The sequence below is a fragment of the Carassius auratus genome, chromosome 49 (assembly GCF_003368295.1).
Source record: "Carassius auratus strain Wakin chromosome 49, ASM336829v1, whole genome shotgun sequence".
In the NCBI taxonomy this organism is placed as follows: Eukaryota; Metazoa; Chordata; class Actinopteri; order Cypriniformes; family Cyprinidae; genus Carassius; species Carassius auratus.
In genome coordinates, this window is record NC_039291.1 from 5,437,825 (window position 1) to 5,453,987 (window position 16,163).

The 16,163-nt window shown below is 36.9% G+C and overlaps 1 protein-coding gene across 7 annotated transcripts in view; it reads right to left on the minus strand.

Annotated features, from left to right (window-relative positions):
* The window catches only part of LOC113066077 (nuclear receptor coactivator 2-like), a 100,219-nt gene that overhangs the window by 38,719 nt on the left and 45,337 nt on the right, over positions 1 to 16,163 (minus strand). For 5 of the 7 annotated variants that reach the window (XM_026237688.1, XM_026237692.1, XM_026237691.1 and 2 more), the window contains exons 3-5: positions 9,854 to 9,961; positions 6,389 to 6,561; positions 669 to 772 (exon numbers count right to left, since the gene is read on the minus strand). In XM_026237688.1, coding sequence (XP_026093473.1) covers positions 669 to 772; positions 6,389 to 6,561; positions 9,854 to 9,942 — 366 coding nt within the window. In that variant the 5' untranslated portion in view covers positions 9,943 to 9,961. The remainder of the gene's footprint in view (positions 1 to 668; positions 773 to 6,388; positions 6,562 to 9,853; positions 9,962 to 16,163) is intronic. The other 2 variants (XM_026237690.1, XM_026237689.1) reach the window with 1 other exon arrangement.

Genomic DNA, 16,163 nt, shown 5'->3' on the forward strand with positions numbered 1-16,163 from the left:
TTCATTCAGAGCTGGGCGCCCTGCCTGCTCGGCCGACCGACCGACCGACGGAAGCTGTTCGTTTGCACTGGAGAGAGTTGAACTGTTATTTAAAGGAAGAGTTCACTCCGAAATAGAAAATGTATTTTTAAAAACCCTTTTCTAACCCTCAAGCAAACAGAATTTTAAAAAACCCTTTTCTAACCATTAGCAAACAGAACTGGAGAAATAATGATCGGACTGTGATGACTCTGGCTGGGGTAACAGACAGTTATGCCCCAAACTCACGCCACTGGTTGAGCTAACAGTGCATAATATGTCAAGTTTGCACACAATGAGTGAAAAACTTCTAGCATGGCATATCAGAGTATATCTGATGTTTCATTGCAGAGTTAAATAAAAAGAGATTTGAATGTTTTCCTGTATTTTAACAGTTTCAACATTTACTTAGTTTGAGCAGTGTTGTTACTGTTAACCGTTAAGTAGATCTACAGTTACTTTTAATACACACACACACACACATATATGCTGAAAACTCAGATTATGAGCTCTATATTGAGCAACAAGATGGAGGAATACAAAAAGGCAATCACTATCATTCTGTCGCTCAGACAAGGTTAACGCTTGGCTTTTCTTCATGCATGTTCAGTAGAGCCAGTGTATCCGAGTAAACAGCACAACAGACCCACCTCCAGCATCATCGGTCCTAGGGCATCTTTGTCAATAACACTCTGGCCTGTCGACGACACATCAGCCTTCTGCACTTCATCCTCATTGGCTGCAGCAGCTTTTTCTGCAGAAGGAGAGAGCGATGCAGATAAATCATTACAGATTCTATTACAGATCGTGAACACCACTGTCCAGAATAATTTGGCTATTTTACGTTGAAAACCAAAGTAAATAAGCTGTACTTCATTTTTTTTGTCATGTGATCACATATTGGGAAAGGCCAGATCATACATAGCTGTCTGTGATTGAGATGCACTTGAGAACAACACACAAATGATTTGTTTTTATGCTAAAAATGATTTTGCATGTCAAGATAACATTTCCGCTTCGCTGGAAAATTACATTTTGTGTCAAAACAAGTCTAAAATATTTTTCATGTTGGTGAATTGCCAGTGTAAAATATCAAGTAAATTATTTGGCTTAAGATTTGCAATGAATTATTAAATGAAGCAGTTTTCCCAAAATGACAGCTGCGGGGTAAAATGTGCCAGGAGAGACCGTGGGGGAAAATCTTCCCAGAATGTCTTTAAACCTGCTGGTTTATGGAAATTTTGAAATACATCACACATACATTGTTCAGATTGTTTCCCCAATGATTCAACACCCCTTGCTCAACCTTTTTGAAAGGGACTTTAGTTATAAACGCTTTCTTCTAATTTGAGTTGATAGCAGACATCCTGGAATATAATTAGGCACGTTCGTTTTACCTCATTCTCCTTTCTCCCTGAATAAAGGACAAGTTAAGCAAAAATTGGCACTGCTTACCCTCTCCCCTAATTAACCGAGTCAGAAACTCAGTCCTCGGTTGGAAACATCAACATTTCCATAAAAGATCCTAAAACCCATCATTAGATCCTGCAGAGTTTAAGTGTTTTATTTTCAAATTACATTAAAGACACTTTATGTGGTTCTGCTAGCTTGAGCATATTAGCATTTCTTGAAAGGGCAGTTCTCTCCCTCTCTGCTCACTAAAGCGTTTAATTTCGTACTGCACTCATGCACCTTTTTAAAGACCTTTCTCACTCTTCCATACTGCCAAGCGCTTGTTGAGACATGTTGTTATGGCATACATCCGGACCTTAGCAACGCGAGAGACAGAAGCTGTCAGGCTAAATGGATGCATGTGAAGCCTCACATAACAACCATGCAGCCAACAGCCCGGACATGAATGGAACAGTCAATAAACACATGCGCTCACACACCAACTCCAAACAAACCATTATATAAAGAATGGAGAACATCATTGTCTCCAACAAAGTGACATGATTTGTAAACAAAATTGCTTGCAAAATAAAGGAACTCATGATGGAGCTAAATCTAGAAGGAAAGCTGATGAATCTCCGAAAGAACACGTCTCTGGTCATATTTCATCACAAATAGTAATAATAATAATTTATGCAATATTAATATTTTACTACTTTTAATGGAAATATTTTTGTACTGTTTTAATGTACAAATGAAGGAAGTTGTTTGCAAACATTCTTTTTGTTCTTTTTTTGTACTGTTATTATTATTGTTTATTTTAATTATTAAATTAATTCACTATGTAAAGAAAAAAAAAAATCTTAAATATAATTATGATATTAATTTGCCCTTTTTAGTGTGATATATGTCCCAGAGATTAAAATAATGCTGGGAAAGTGGCTAAACTCTAGATTAGGGGTGTGCACGGATAGTAGAACATTCGAATATTCGTTCTGCTCTAATTATTCTATAAATAAAAATGATATTCGAATTGCGCAAAAAAAAAAAAAAAAGTTACCTAATTTGGTCACTTTCGGTGATTCTCCACGGCATATTTGAAGATATATGCAAGCAAAAAATAATTAATGAAAGAATAAGGGGCCGTTCACATATTGCGCCTAAAAACGTATGGAAAACGCTAGACGCGCTGCTTTCTCTAAATTAAAGAAATGAATTTTTCTAAAATTAAATAAATGTAAGTACTAAAATGACTAAAACTGAAATAAATATGAAGTCAAATAGAAACATTAAAAAAATATATAAAGATGACAAAACCACAAAACTATAATTAATGAAACAACCAAACAAGTGAAATAAGGGAATATAAAAATAAAAATTAATAGCAGCATATAAACAATACTAAAATTAACAATTTCTGCCATCAGTAACCTTAACAGTAATCCTTAATCTCATAATTCCCTAGACCAGTCTAACTTCCTGTCTGTTCCCATCCATTAAAGAGAGTAGTCGGGATCATCAGTGGATGCAGTGGGCTCGCAGAGGACACGATAGAACAGCAAACTGTGCTGGCATGATGGGTAGCCATATGGCAAAAAGAGAGGGCCATCCATCAGCCTCCCACTCAGACCGTTCTGGGACGCTCCAAACGCTGCTCTTCCCGTATATGTGTGTGTGTGTGTGTGTAAGGGAGACATACGCATGCGTACACTACTGATGATGACTGAATGTGAGCGTGTTTTGTGTCAGCAGGTCTTTGCGGTGCCCAGCAGGGACTGGTAAACCAGCACATCTGCACCAGAGGTCCGATGATAACTCATTCCTTTTCTCATTTCAAACTCGACTCCAAAACTGTTTCCTTTCCGTGAGCCAATCCCCATCAAACAGAAAAAAGGCTGTGTTATCTCCAGAAAGAATGTGAATCAGGCCATAGCATTTACTTCAACAGCAAGCCTTTAGGATCTGCCCTATCAGTCACAATTTAAAGCCCCGCCCATGACTCTGCTCTCGACCAATCAGTGCACACCCTGATCATAGATACTAGGTCATGACTCCCCTTGGGAGAATTCCATATCTCATGATCTAGTGGGTGTTGTTCAGTCTCTACATTTATAAGCGCTGACTCACTAATGAACAAATTAAATGTGCAATTAAACATAATACAGTTTTTAAGCTCCAGTTTGGGGTTTAAATGTATAGCAGATAATAAACTGTAATATAGACACATTGAAAGAAGGTTTCGAGTCATATCAATGAAAGGAATCTAGATTTGGAGGTGGACTCTTTTGAGTTGGGAATCTGAGAAACCAACTGCAGCACCCTAGCAACCGCACACAAATGCGGTTACACATAACACTTCAGCAACACCCTGGCAATAACCACTACTTTTTCAAAATATAAATGCTTTTTTAAATGCACCGTTCACATATAAATTATTTTGTGGAACCCAAAGGAGATTTTAGGCAGACTGACAGTTTAGTTGACCGTTTACTTTCAATGTTTGAAAAAAAAAAAAAAAAAAAAAAATGTGCAATTGGAATCCTGTCATTTCAATAGGAACCCACACAATCTGGAAATCAGCATGTGCGCGAAATATTTCCCCACACAGATATAACATGGATTCAAGTTTGTCGCTACGACTACTGACAATGGGCAATTTTACAATGGGAAATTTTACCAAATTACAGCAATATTTTACTTAACATCTCATTTTGTGTAAGAAAAAGTCACACAGGTTTGGCGTTAGGAAAATGATGGTAACATTTTTTGGTGAACTATCCCATTAACAGCTAACATTAACCATCAGTTTAAGCAGTAAACAATAATTCATGAAATTACTTAGGTGACTTAAATTACACTTATCATTACATTTTTCCTAGCACACATTAAAATCCCTAAACTACCTCAATAGCAGTGATTTCTTAAATGTTTCATATTTAACCACAGAAACTAAGTAAAAAAGATCTCTCCAAAGAGACATTTGTTGTTAAGTGTCTGAATAAAATGTGGGGAACAGAATGTTTTTTTTTAGCAGAAAGCAGCTTCTGCTTTAAAGGGCTTCCTGTGAGTGTCAATGATGTTGTGCTTCCTTTACAAGGAAAGCTGACTGCTGTGCTCTATACTTGAGGCCTTGTTTACAGGCCAATTTGTGTCTTAGGAGGCAGTTTGAGACTGTACAAGCACAGTTAGAGCAGTGTGTGATGATGTGGCCGTGTGGCATTGAGCGTAGCTGTGAAGGAGGGGTAAGGGACGACGCAGCAGACGGTGACCATCGCTACGTTAGCTTTGCATCACATTGCTCAGCATTACATAACCCAGAGCTCAGTACATCACAAACAATTTCCATCACAGCCTATTCTGAATCAATGCAGACACACACACGGTAACACGTCAAAATAGCACCCAGTCTCAACTGTTGAAAACAACAAGGATGTTAATTTGGGCAGAAAAAACACTACAGGAGTAAGCCAATCTTATTTGTTATATAAATCTATATCAGTCTATATTAATGATATATTAATGTGCCATATATAACTGATATATCCCTCAATAAGGGAATGACTTCGAGGTTCAGTTAAGCTTCTTCTTAGAAGTTATGATATAATTGGATATAATGTTTCTAAAATTTATCCGCATAGATATTCAACTAACTAAAATCATAACATGTTAACAAGCACTGCACCTGGATCCAAATCTTGCACGTACTAATTTTGGCAACAAAGAAACACAAGAGTCAAACATCCCTGATAACTTGAGACAACTTTAAAATAAAACACGTATATAGAAAAGTAATGAAGTTATGAATTCTAATTAGGGATGTTCGTTTCACTTATTTTTCCTAACCGACATTCGTTAACCGATTATTAACCGTTAACCGACAAGTTTTGTTTTAAATTAGAATTGAATTATATTAGAAAGGATAAGTGTAAAAAAATTAAATGCGTTAAAAATAATAACATTTGTTCCCCAGGGATTAATTTTACATATGAAAAAAGCAACAAAATGCAGAGGAATTTGCCTCGATCATTTTTTGTAATCGAGTTACCCAAGGAATCGTTTCAGCCCTAATCACAATATAAACAAATCTTTGTGCGTAAAATAAGCCTAAAGACAAATAGGATGTCGCTTTCTGCCATCTGTTTCCTTTCGCACAGCACAAAAATTAACCGAAACTCTGCATTTTTCATTCATTTTCATAATTTATTATTCAAGTAAAACTATATTTCTTGTATAGGCCTATTTATTCACTATATATAACTTAACTTTATTATGTTTTTCTCTGCATAAGTGCTGCAGGTGCGTGATGTAATATGAAGACCATGTGAATTTTTGAAACTGTAAGAATTAATTTATAAAAAAAAAATTCTGCAGGGTAATGATAACCATACTGTGTAATCATACTGTGCTGCACATTATTGACAATATTAAGCTGAAGCTTGACTTTGCAAATTTAAAAAACACAAATCAAATCGCAATCGCAATATCTGTCAAAAAAAAATCACAATTAGATATTTTCCCCATATCGCACAGTCCTAATTAACGGTTAACCGATTAAAATGAACATTCCTACTTCTAATTAAATCTTATGTTTGGTTTCCGTATTTATTCTTAATGCAGTATGAAATGAAAGCCACATGCCAACTTGTTTCACATCAGTGCATGTTTGCAGTTAGCATGATGCTAATCCATGTAGGCTCCTGCTTAAAGACAACCTGGAATCGATGGCTAATTTGACAAAGTTCTTTCTCAAGATCTCTAGACAGGCCATATAATTTCCTACAGAACCTGAAAAAGGCTACATGTGTCTTGTGTTAGCTAATAATAAATTCTAGCCTAACGCAAAGTTCTGACAATGCTAAAGCTATGCTAAAGTTATGTTTTGAAGCCTCAGAGTTTATACTTAGTGGCTTTTTTGTGTTTTAACTAAAGATTTATAGATAAAACAGGTAATGATGTTAGTTCAAAATAGTTTTCTTACCTTGCTCTTTAATTTGACGAATCTGTTTGACGGTTTCCTTTAGGATTGCACATTTGTCAGGCTTGACATTGAAGTTGTCGATATCATTGAAGTTTGCGAAAATCAACTCTGCGAGCTCTTCGATGTATTTATTTTCATGTTCCCGGTTACGTTTCTCAGTGCTTCGTTTGGGACTGTGAAGAGAAACAGAAATGATTAAGACTATAATGCAAGAATAAAACTTGTCAGTCAGACCCAGTACATGCTTTATGTGTACTGCTTAAGTGAAAATATCATGGCCTCCTCAGTTTGTTAGTTTCAACTTTTACTTATCTATTATTTTGGCAAAGATGCAGAGAAAAATAAATTAAATGAAGAAAAAAGCAGCATATTTTTCTTTTAGAAAACTACTGTTTTTTTACATTTCATTATTTGTTGAAAATTCACTAGGGCTGCACTTTCTTCATATTTCTAAATGTTGTACACATGGTAATGGGGGTCTTTGGACGATAAATTTGATTAAATCTAGTTAGTCGCAAGTTAGTCAATGTTAACAATCTTCACACAACCCAATGACCAGTGTTGGGTATAGTTACTTTGGAAAGTAGTTAGTTAAGTTACAACGTTACCATCAATTAAAAGTAATTAGTTATGATACAGCGTTACCTATTCATAAAAGTAACGCGTTAGAGTACTCATGCGTTACCAAAAATTAAAAGCCGTTTGCAGCGGCTCACACATGACAGACACAGCCCCCGGCCCCTTTAAATGCACCTAGAAGTCTCGACTCCCGACAACGAATAACGTCATTCATCCGACTAAATTAACACTGCAGGATAACAATAACAGGAAAGACAGTCAGCAATAGGCTATTCCACATGGCGTTTTATTTATTTATTATCACAGAACATATTATTAATCAAAATTCGCACCTACCCAGCCCGGGTAGCCTAGGCTACTGTATATTATGAGCACCACAAGATAACTCCTGATTTTTCTTTAACTTTACATAATGCAGTTATCAAAGTACAATTATGCTTACTTGTAAACACAACCTTAAACAGGCTTGCAGATTTAAATCCATTTAAAAATGATGAACAACCAGCCAGCCAACGATGTAACAGAAATTAACAGCTGCCTGTCAAACAAAAATGATAACAAACCGAATTAAATCCTTCACTGCCACACAGGCAAATGACAAATCGCTTAATAGGCGAACTAATTATTATTAAAGTGTCACTCACAGTCACAAGCCTAAATTCGCTGTAACACAGTCCTCTTACATTTACTCTTCAAAGTAGTGATTAAAACGTAGCAGAAGCAGATTTTCGAAACGTTTGTCCGACAGTCGATTTCTTTTTCGTTGACAAATTGAAAATAATGTGCGTACTTCCATAAACCAAACTCTGTCCTCTCTGCTATCTTGCCGGGCATGGCCGCGGGAAGTGGGGGTGCTGGGGGTGCTGCAGCACCCCCTAGTGACGAGAGGGAGATTAAAAAAAATGTAGGCCTATTAAAATATTTTGCACAATTTATAAATTCCTTATGAATATTTTAGAAAATGATTTTGACACACTTAGGCTATTACGTATATTTTGGATTTTAATTTCATATTTTGAGGCCTAATCAACACGGGTTCGGAAGTTATGTTGTCAACGTCAGGCAGGCAGGTTTGGTCGCGAGTAACGAGGTTTCCCACTCGTTCCTTGCAGAATACATCCATCTTTATATAATACAGCGCACCTCGACATTTGGACACCTGTAACCAGGGCACCCCGCCTGCATGTAGCTCAGGTAAGAGCATTGTGCTGCCGCGCTTGTAACATTTATTTTTTTGGCAACAAGTGTGGGATCAGCTTTGACTAGCCAAGAAATTGTAAGAAGTACACTATAGTATTTTTGTAAGGTGGTGGGGATGGAGATGGAGAGTATTATTTCGTTCGTGTGTTCTTTGCGTAATGGTTTTGGAGAACTGTTAAATAACGTTTAAATAGTCGGAGATTATTTCCTTGTGGTTTGTGTAAAAAGGTTGGAGATGGAGACAGAAAGCTTTATACTGTGCGTGTGTTCTTTGCGTAATGGATGTGGAGAACTGTTCAATAAACAAATTGCTTAAATAGTCAGAGATTATTTCCTTGTGGTGTGCGTAAAAAGATTTTGGAGTTAATAGAGTTGCGTGTGACATAAACGTGCAGTGACTCAAGCCAGCTGACCAAACCGATTGCATTGTTTTAGCGTTATTGTGAAGTTTGATTAATATTATATTTTGTTGTAATATTATTTGTTGTATCTAAATAAGTTGCATGTACGGATAGGCTATCTGAAATTGTAATGAAAGTAATTATTTCGTTTTCTTTCGATTATTAAACTTTTATTTCTGATTCTGCTTCTGCTTCAGATTAATAGCGCATTGCGCATATCTGAGAACTGATGTCTGTGTGTTTCAGACCCTGGCTGGCTGTGCACTGAAGTGTATATGACAATAAAGTAGTAAATCTAAATGTATTTATTTATAAAGTGTATTTTAAATAGGCCTATAGGCTCATAGTTTTTTTGTCAAAAAAAAAAAAAAAAAAAAAATAATTCACAGCACCCCCTGTTCAAAATTACTTCCCGCGGCCCTGTTGCCGGGAGTTCGAAAAAAAAAAAAAAACCCACACACACACAGGGTCAGGCGCAGGGCACAGACGTATCACAGCCATTGACTTTACGATCACAGAGCTTCGGCTCCGCTGATACATCCGCAGGTGGCACAGTAGACCTAGGCATACTGTCTGACAAAAAGCAGGCGGCAGTCGGGATTTTCCTTTCCTTAAAATAACGGACTACTTTTTTTAAAAAATAACGAAGTTACTGATTACTTACGCACGAAACTAACGCGTTAAGTTACAAATTTCAGGAAAAAAGTAATTAGAGTACTCTAACGCGTTACTTTGTAACGCGTTACCCACAACACTGCCAATGACTAATAAATTCTGATGATATGTAATTTTGCATATTCCCAAAAAAATGCTTTATGACATTAGGAGGATAAAAAAAATAGCTAAAAAAATCTAAACAATCATCAACAGCAAAAGCAAGACACAAAAATAGACAAAAGTTCCCAAAGCTTCTTCTGTGCAGCCCTAAGCAGGTTGCATTTTCAATTTGCTGCTCTGCATCTTCAGCAGTTTGCACAGAAAATTTAGTCAATAAAGAAGGCATGCATAGCTCCTTCCTATGAATGAATTATACAGACTGATGTTTCCTGACTCAGTGGAAAAGCGCTTTATATAGAAACGTGAATTATCTAGGCTGAGCTCCACCGGTGGGAGGCCTGTTCAAGATTATTGCAGTTCAGCGGTTCATAGCATATACACTGAGAAATTCACTCTTCTATACAAACAAGCAAAAAATGTGTATGCCGCAACGAATGCGGTGTCAGAATTCACTGTAACCTGCTGTTCATTTGTCTACTGGTTTGCATGCCATGTCTAGGTGAAGTACCTTGGGCCCAGGAGGTCTGAAGGGCATTCCTTGCGCTTTTGAGCCTCTGACCTGGCAGGGTCCGACGCGTTTTCCCCGACAGCACTCATCCTCAATGCATATCACCTACTGGAGACAAAGTCAATGAAAGAGATTCAGAAAATGCTCAAAGGACACTTCCATCTTTAGGTAGGCTTGACCAAACTTATATTTATATTAAGGCTTCATTGCAGCATTTAAGGCAGTGGACCTATAAAAAACAGGTTAAATAACAACACACTGTGCCAACTATTTCTAATGCGTTTTGAGAAAACCAGTAGATTTAGGTCTGCTTGATGGTTCAGACACATGCAGTTAAACACCATAATGTAATTTGCAAACAAGCCAAACAGTTATTCTGAGAGAGATTCATGTGGAATCTATATGTCATCTATCAGGTGCTTACGGTTGAAATGACTCTAAAAGAGATTTCTAAGGATTTTGGGGAATAGTTTTTCCCCCCTGTTGTTTGGCTGCATGAGCCTGAAAACATCTTGGAAGCTTGCATTTCAGAAATCTCTGAAATAAATTCTTATCAGTCAATACAGTCTTAGACGGTTCTTTACAGGGACTGAACAATGTAATTACTAATTAGAGATAATTAAAAGCGAGAAGGTTTAGGGGTTTTGTTCAGAGGTCATATACTGAAGATGTGGGTTGATGCTGGAAGGCGTAAGGAGGCCTGCGAAAATGAAAATGAGAGAAAATGGAACGAAAAAAGGGATTCAATTATATTGTGCGACAATGGGTGTCTCCTGAGAGCCAGCGAGAGAAAAGAGAGGGCAGAGCAATGAAAGAAAAGTGGAAGTAACACGAAAGTAAGAGAGATTGAGAGTGGTGAGAAATAAAGAGAGAGTAAGGGGTCAGTGAGTGAGAGAACACAATGTGCCATATACTGTACAGCACAAAGAGACTGTTGAGCATGCAAATTTTCATTAAACAAGCCCCAACAAATACAGACACAAGCGCAGCCATTTATCTTTCCAACACCTACTACAATATGTAGTTTCACTTTCTATTCACTTTTGGGTGCCTTATAGAACCACGCTTGACATGAAAATTGCCAATTCCCAAGAGAGAGAGAAAACTAGTACATTTCATCATCTAGTACTGGTCTTTTTTTTTTCTTTTTTCTTTTTAGATGGAAACTGCAAAACCATTTTTTCATCATTCTGTCACGAATAAAGAGATTAAAACAGCATTTATTTGAAATTAAATCATTTATAACTTTAAAACTATTGATTTCTTACAGAATTAATAAAATATGATATCATATTTAATGATAATATTATATAATATTACAAGTTAGTCTTCTTTTTTTCTTTTTGGTTAATACAAAAAAGAAAGAAACCTGTGCATGCAAAGTGTGGGTTGGTGCTGAAAGTTTTTGACATAAATAGAATTGTTAATGTAATGGAAAATGTTTTCAAATGGTTACAGTCTCTGTGCTAAATCTGCTGAAAACTGCATTCAGCATTCCAATAAAAACATCATATAAATAGCATTATGTGGGCTAATTATCACAATTGAAAATGGCAGACCTATTTTAAAAAGGTGGAATTCTGATAATGGTCCGTTGCAATTTGAGCATTATCTACTCAAAAGCATTGTTGGATCATTTAGATTAGTTAGATTTCCATTTCTGAAGCCAAACACAGAAGTCAGGGGGAAAAAAAAGATCGTCAAGATTTCGTCAGCAAAAAACAGGCACTTTAGAGTGTTGATGAGACCTGTTGTGAATTTGGCGCTAATTTAAAACACCAGGCAGTGGAGGTTAATGAACACCCCATCTATCTCATTTCTCCCAGGGCTTCATCTGCAGTGTTTGCGAAGCAGGCGGAGAGATGCCCGGGCCAGCACACGAGGCCAACACATTGGGCTGCGTTCAGGCCAAACTGACGCACACACATTGCCTTACGTAATTTGCACCCTCACTGTAGGCTGGCTGGGGGAGTCAGAGCCGGAGTGAATGGAGCGCTGGTATTGAATCCCTGCTGGATTGCACTGCCCTACTTAAACCTAATGACAGAGAGGCCAATCAAACAGCTCTGGGGGACAAGGCCGACACTACAGACACTGGACACCAGCTAACTACAGGAAAAAAAACTGAGAAAGATTTCTTCAGACAGCGTTAACCTTCAGGTCTGAGAGACATTCATCAGCCAGATATCTGAATCGTAACATTACGTAAGGCCTTCTGCCAATCACGGGGCCCTTCTGTTCATCTTGATGACAAACGACTTCTTGTGACACAGTCTAGAAGGTTTTTCATGCCCCTTTGGACAGCAGACACCACTGGAATCGTGAATGTAATTAGACAATGTCACAGTTAGCATTACTGTTATTCTGCATTAACATTAAATATGCCAAAAGCCCTTTTAATTTTAGACCTGATTTTTCACTTCATTTTTGTGACACGATCCAGCTCACGGAGACAGAGATGGTAGAAAGCACGTAAATTCCACGTAAAGGAAGGCGGAGCCTCAGGGCACACCTACCTATTACTTAATCGCTACAGACCAGTGAAGTACGAAGGAGTTATGCAGCTGGAAAGAACGTTTCCAGAGAGTCCACTGAACAAAAATTGACTATTTTAAATTGTTTCCACTGTTATCAAGAAAAAATACAAAGTGTCTCGCCAGCAGCTCCATATTATGCACTAGTTCGCAAACAGCTTCCACATTAGGGTTAGGCGATGTCTACAGTGAAACAACGTGATGGACGATGAAATTGGAGGGGGGTTAGGAGTGTGCCCGAAACGTGAAACAAATAACGCATTCTACAGAGTATTGAAATATTTTTCATCCCATCTCGTAGGCTATTTATTCCCTTTAGGGTTTCCGTAGTATACTTCATTTCCTTTCTGAATACGGAACTGGGATGTGAATCTCGATGTCAGCTTAACATCGTGATGTCTGCCCAACCCTATTCCACACGACACACAAACACTTAGATACATCTAGGTTACCGTTAGAGTGGATGTAAAACTGCTATTACTTTTTGAAGTTGATGAATGATAGACGAAAGCATTTCCTGCTCAATATACTGCAATTACCTCAAGGACAAGCCGTTAACTTTCTGTCCATCAAGGACAGTTTTTTTTTTTTTTTTTTACTATTTTGGTCGACCAAGCCTTGTTTAGTCGGCTATTAGGGGACAGCTCTAGTATCACCAAACACATGATATGAAAGTAGTAGTATTTAGAAATCTAAATATCTGGACAACAGTGTGAAATATACTTGTGAAATGTGCTTTGACTGGAAATTACATCAGCGATGACCTACAGCCAATGAGAGAGCAAGATACAGGGCAAGGTAAATTTCAGAGGAACAGCGATCTGATGGCCTTAAAAAGCATGTAGTGTAAACCCAGCATTAGCCATGGCTAAAATAGAAAACTATATAAAGTATCATTGAACCAAGTATCATGGTATGGATAATCATACAGTTTCACTGGAATTGGCATGAGGTATGGAGAAATGCATTTCCTAAACTCTCAAACCATAGGAAACACTCATGCATCCAGCTGTCAGGTGCACTGTTTTTCTTCATACCAAGACAACAGAGCCACTTCAACCTCTACAGCCTTACTATATATAAATAGCTCACTGTCATGTGACACATAATTCAATCAATTGTTAATAGCAGCTTCTCAGAGGCAGCAGGGGACTTTCACGCAGTAAGGTAGGTGAAAACACGGACAATCACCATATAATGAGAGGCGTCGAACGTTAGACATGGTAATTAGTGTTTAAAGAGACAGCTATCAGCTCTTCCCGCTAAGTGACACAATCCGATTGGCTGAAGAGGATTCAACATAGATGGAGGGGACCAAAGTGCAAAAGATTAAGAATACCAAATATCTGATAAAAGAGAGGCAACGTCAAGCAGCTTTCTGATAAATGTACGAATTCAAAGTTTGCAAGTATGTGGTAAGTGGTAAATCTAATTCTTAAATTTTGAAATTTAGTTTTGAAACTAGTCTGCAGTACCAGTATCAGCGAGCACTGATTCTATTAAAGACATGACAAAACAGCAATACTGACAAGACGTTTAACAAATGAAAAAAATTAAATTAAATTAATAAAATAATAATAAAAATAATAAATAAAAAAATCAATTCACTTCAAACCATAAACAAAAACTAAAAGAAACAAAATGAAATTAAACACAATTAAATAAAAGAAAAAAATATCTAAAATAATTTAAAATGGAACATAAACAAACTACAAATACATCAAATAAAAACAAAAACAAAAGTGACAACACTAGACTGGACTTGCGACCTTTGACGTCAACAGCAAAATATTTAAGTTTATTCTCTTTTATGTCTATATACAAATTGATTTACCAGTCCCAATTGTACAAAGTTACATGGTTAGTTGTTTGAGATCAGAACTGACCAGCCAGCAATTTCTGGGCAATGACCCACTAGTTGAGAAGCACCATCATAAATCACACTCAGAAACACCTTTTATTACTGTGCTTATAACGATCGATCTCGAGATCTTTGCAGATACTCTAATATGTTTATATTATCAGGAATTGCTACACTAGTGTTCAAGTGCTATATCTGATGGGAGTTTTTACAGAAATGCCAACTGCCGTCAGGCTAGGAGGACACAGTAATGAAACCGCAGGCTCTAAGTGACTGATAAGATCTCTACAGAGTGAGTGTGCTTGAAAAGGAAAGAGACACTTTCTTCCTTTTCTTTTCCTACCTTAAGTTAGAATCAATTATGTTTTTTTTTATGGGTTGTTGATGAAATTCTCTTTGATAATGTAAGTGAAAATAACGTAAAACAGTTAATGCCAGACTGCTTTTGACAGGTTTACAGTTAGCAGATGTCCTGCTAGCTGCATGCATCACCCACATACGCTCAAGAATGAGTCAGAGATGTTCGTGTCCCCTAAGGCACGGGGAGACAGTCAGAGGTGTCTGATATCCATATACCCCACACAGAACTCCATGATGACTAGTGGTATGGTGACCGGCTTGTGTTAAAACTCCCAGTGAGAAACATGTGTCTAATAAACCTCACTGTTCTAAATAGATGTATGCACAGAAATATGTGGAATCTGCTGATAAAATCTAGAACTAGTATTACACATAATAATAATACATAAAAAAAATCATGGGTGGCCTGATATTATAATTCTGACCATCACTGATAAGACAATAAATATTTTCATGTTTCATGATTGAGAAAAGGCAGATTCAAACCGTATACTATTTGACACAAATTAAAATCATTTTTTATTAAAATCAAAAAAATAAAAAATAATAATTTTAAATGATATACGTGAATTGAGACAACACAACATTTTAATACATTTTAATTAAGTGAGAATAATATAATGCAGAAATGGAGGAAATTAACATTAAAAATAAAATGAATAAATGTCCAATATATAAAAAAAAAAGAAATATCCATCTAATATATATTTTATTTCAGCATTATTTCGATTACCAAAAAATATTTTTTTATAGTTATTTTTAACTAAATCTAAAACAACCCTGATCAATATATTGTGTAACCCTAAAATAAAATCAACTGTTAATGTTCATGTTTGGCACTGCCTTTAAAGTTGATTGCCTTTAAACTGATTGATACTGGTTAGTTAACAAACACAACCAATTTTTAATGAGCTTCTAAAATGAGCACATCTTTTTTTCGATGTAATCTTAAATAGTGAAAAATATAAGTATTCTGTCTAGCTAACACCTCCACCACTAATTCTACATACTGCATACACTGTAGAAGCAGCAAAGAGTAAAAATCAATCAACGGTTCAATCAAAAACACACCCGTTTCTGTTCAAACATGGGTCAAATCATAAAACAGGATTGCCTTATTTAATATTAATGAATGACTCATAAAGGCGGGCAACAATCAGCTACGTTAACCTAGTTAAGTTTTGCTAATTAGAGCCACACAAACAGTTCAACATGAATGTAGCATGACCAGCTTCTGGAAGCCCCTGCGCTTTAAGTAGGTCGCAGCTGGTGCAGTGAACAGGGCATAGCCCACGACAGGGCCTGGGAGGCACTGATATGGATCATTAATTATTTACAGCAGTAGGGAAGGAAAGGGCCAGTCAGCCAGGCAGACTCTGAACAGCCTGCTGCTGTTCCACGCTCAACATGAGCCATGTCAGACCTCCACTGATCAACAGCACTGCGGAGGCAGAGACAGATAATGAGGAACACTGACACATTTCTCAATCATTCACTCCCATTAGCAATTCTAGGCTATGTTAAAGATGCAGGTGATAAGTGTTAATGGACGACC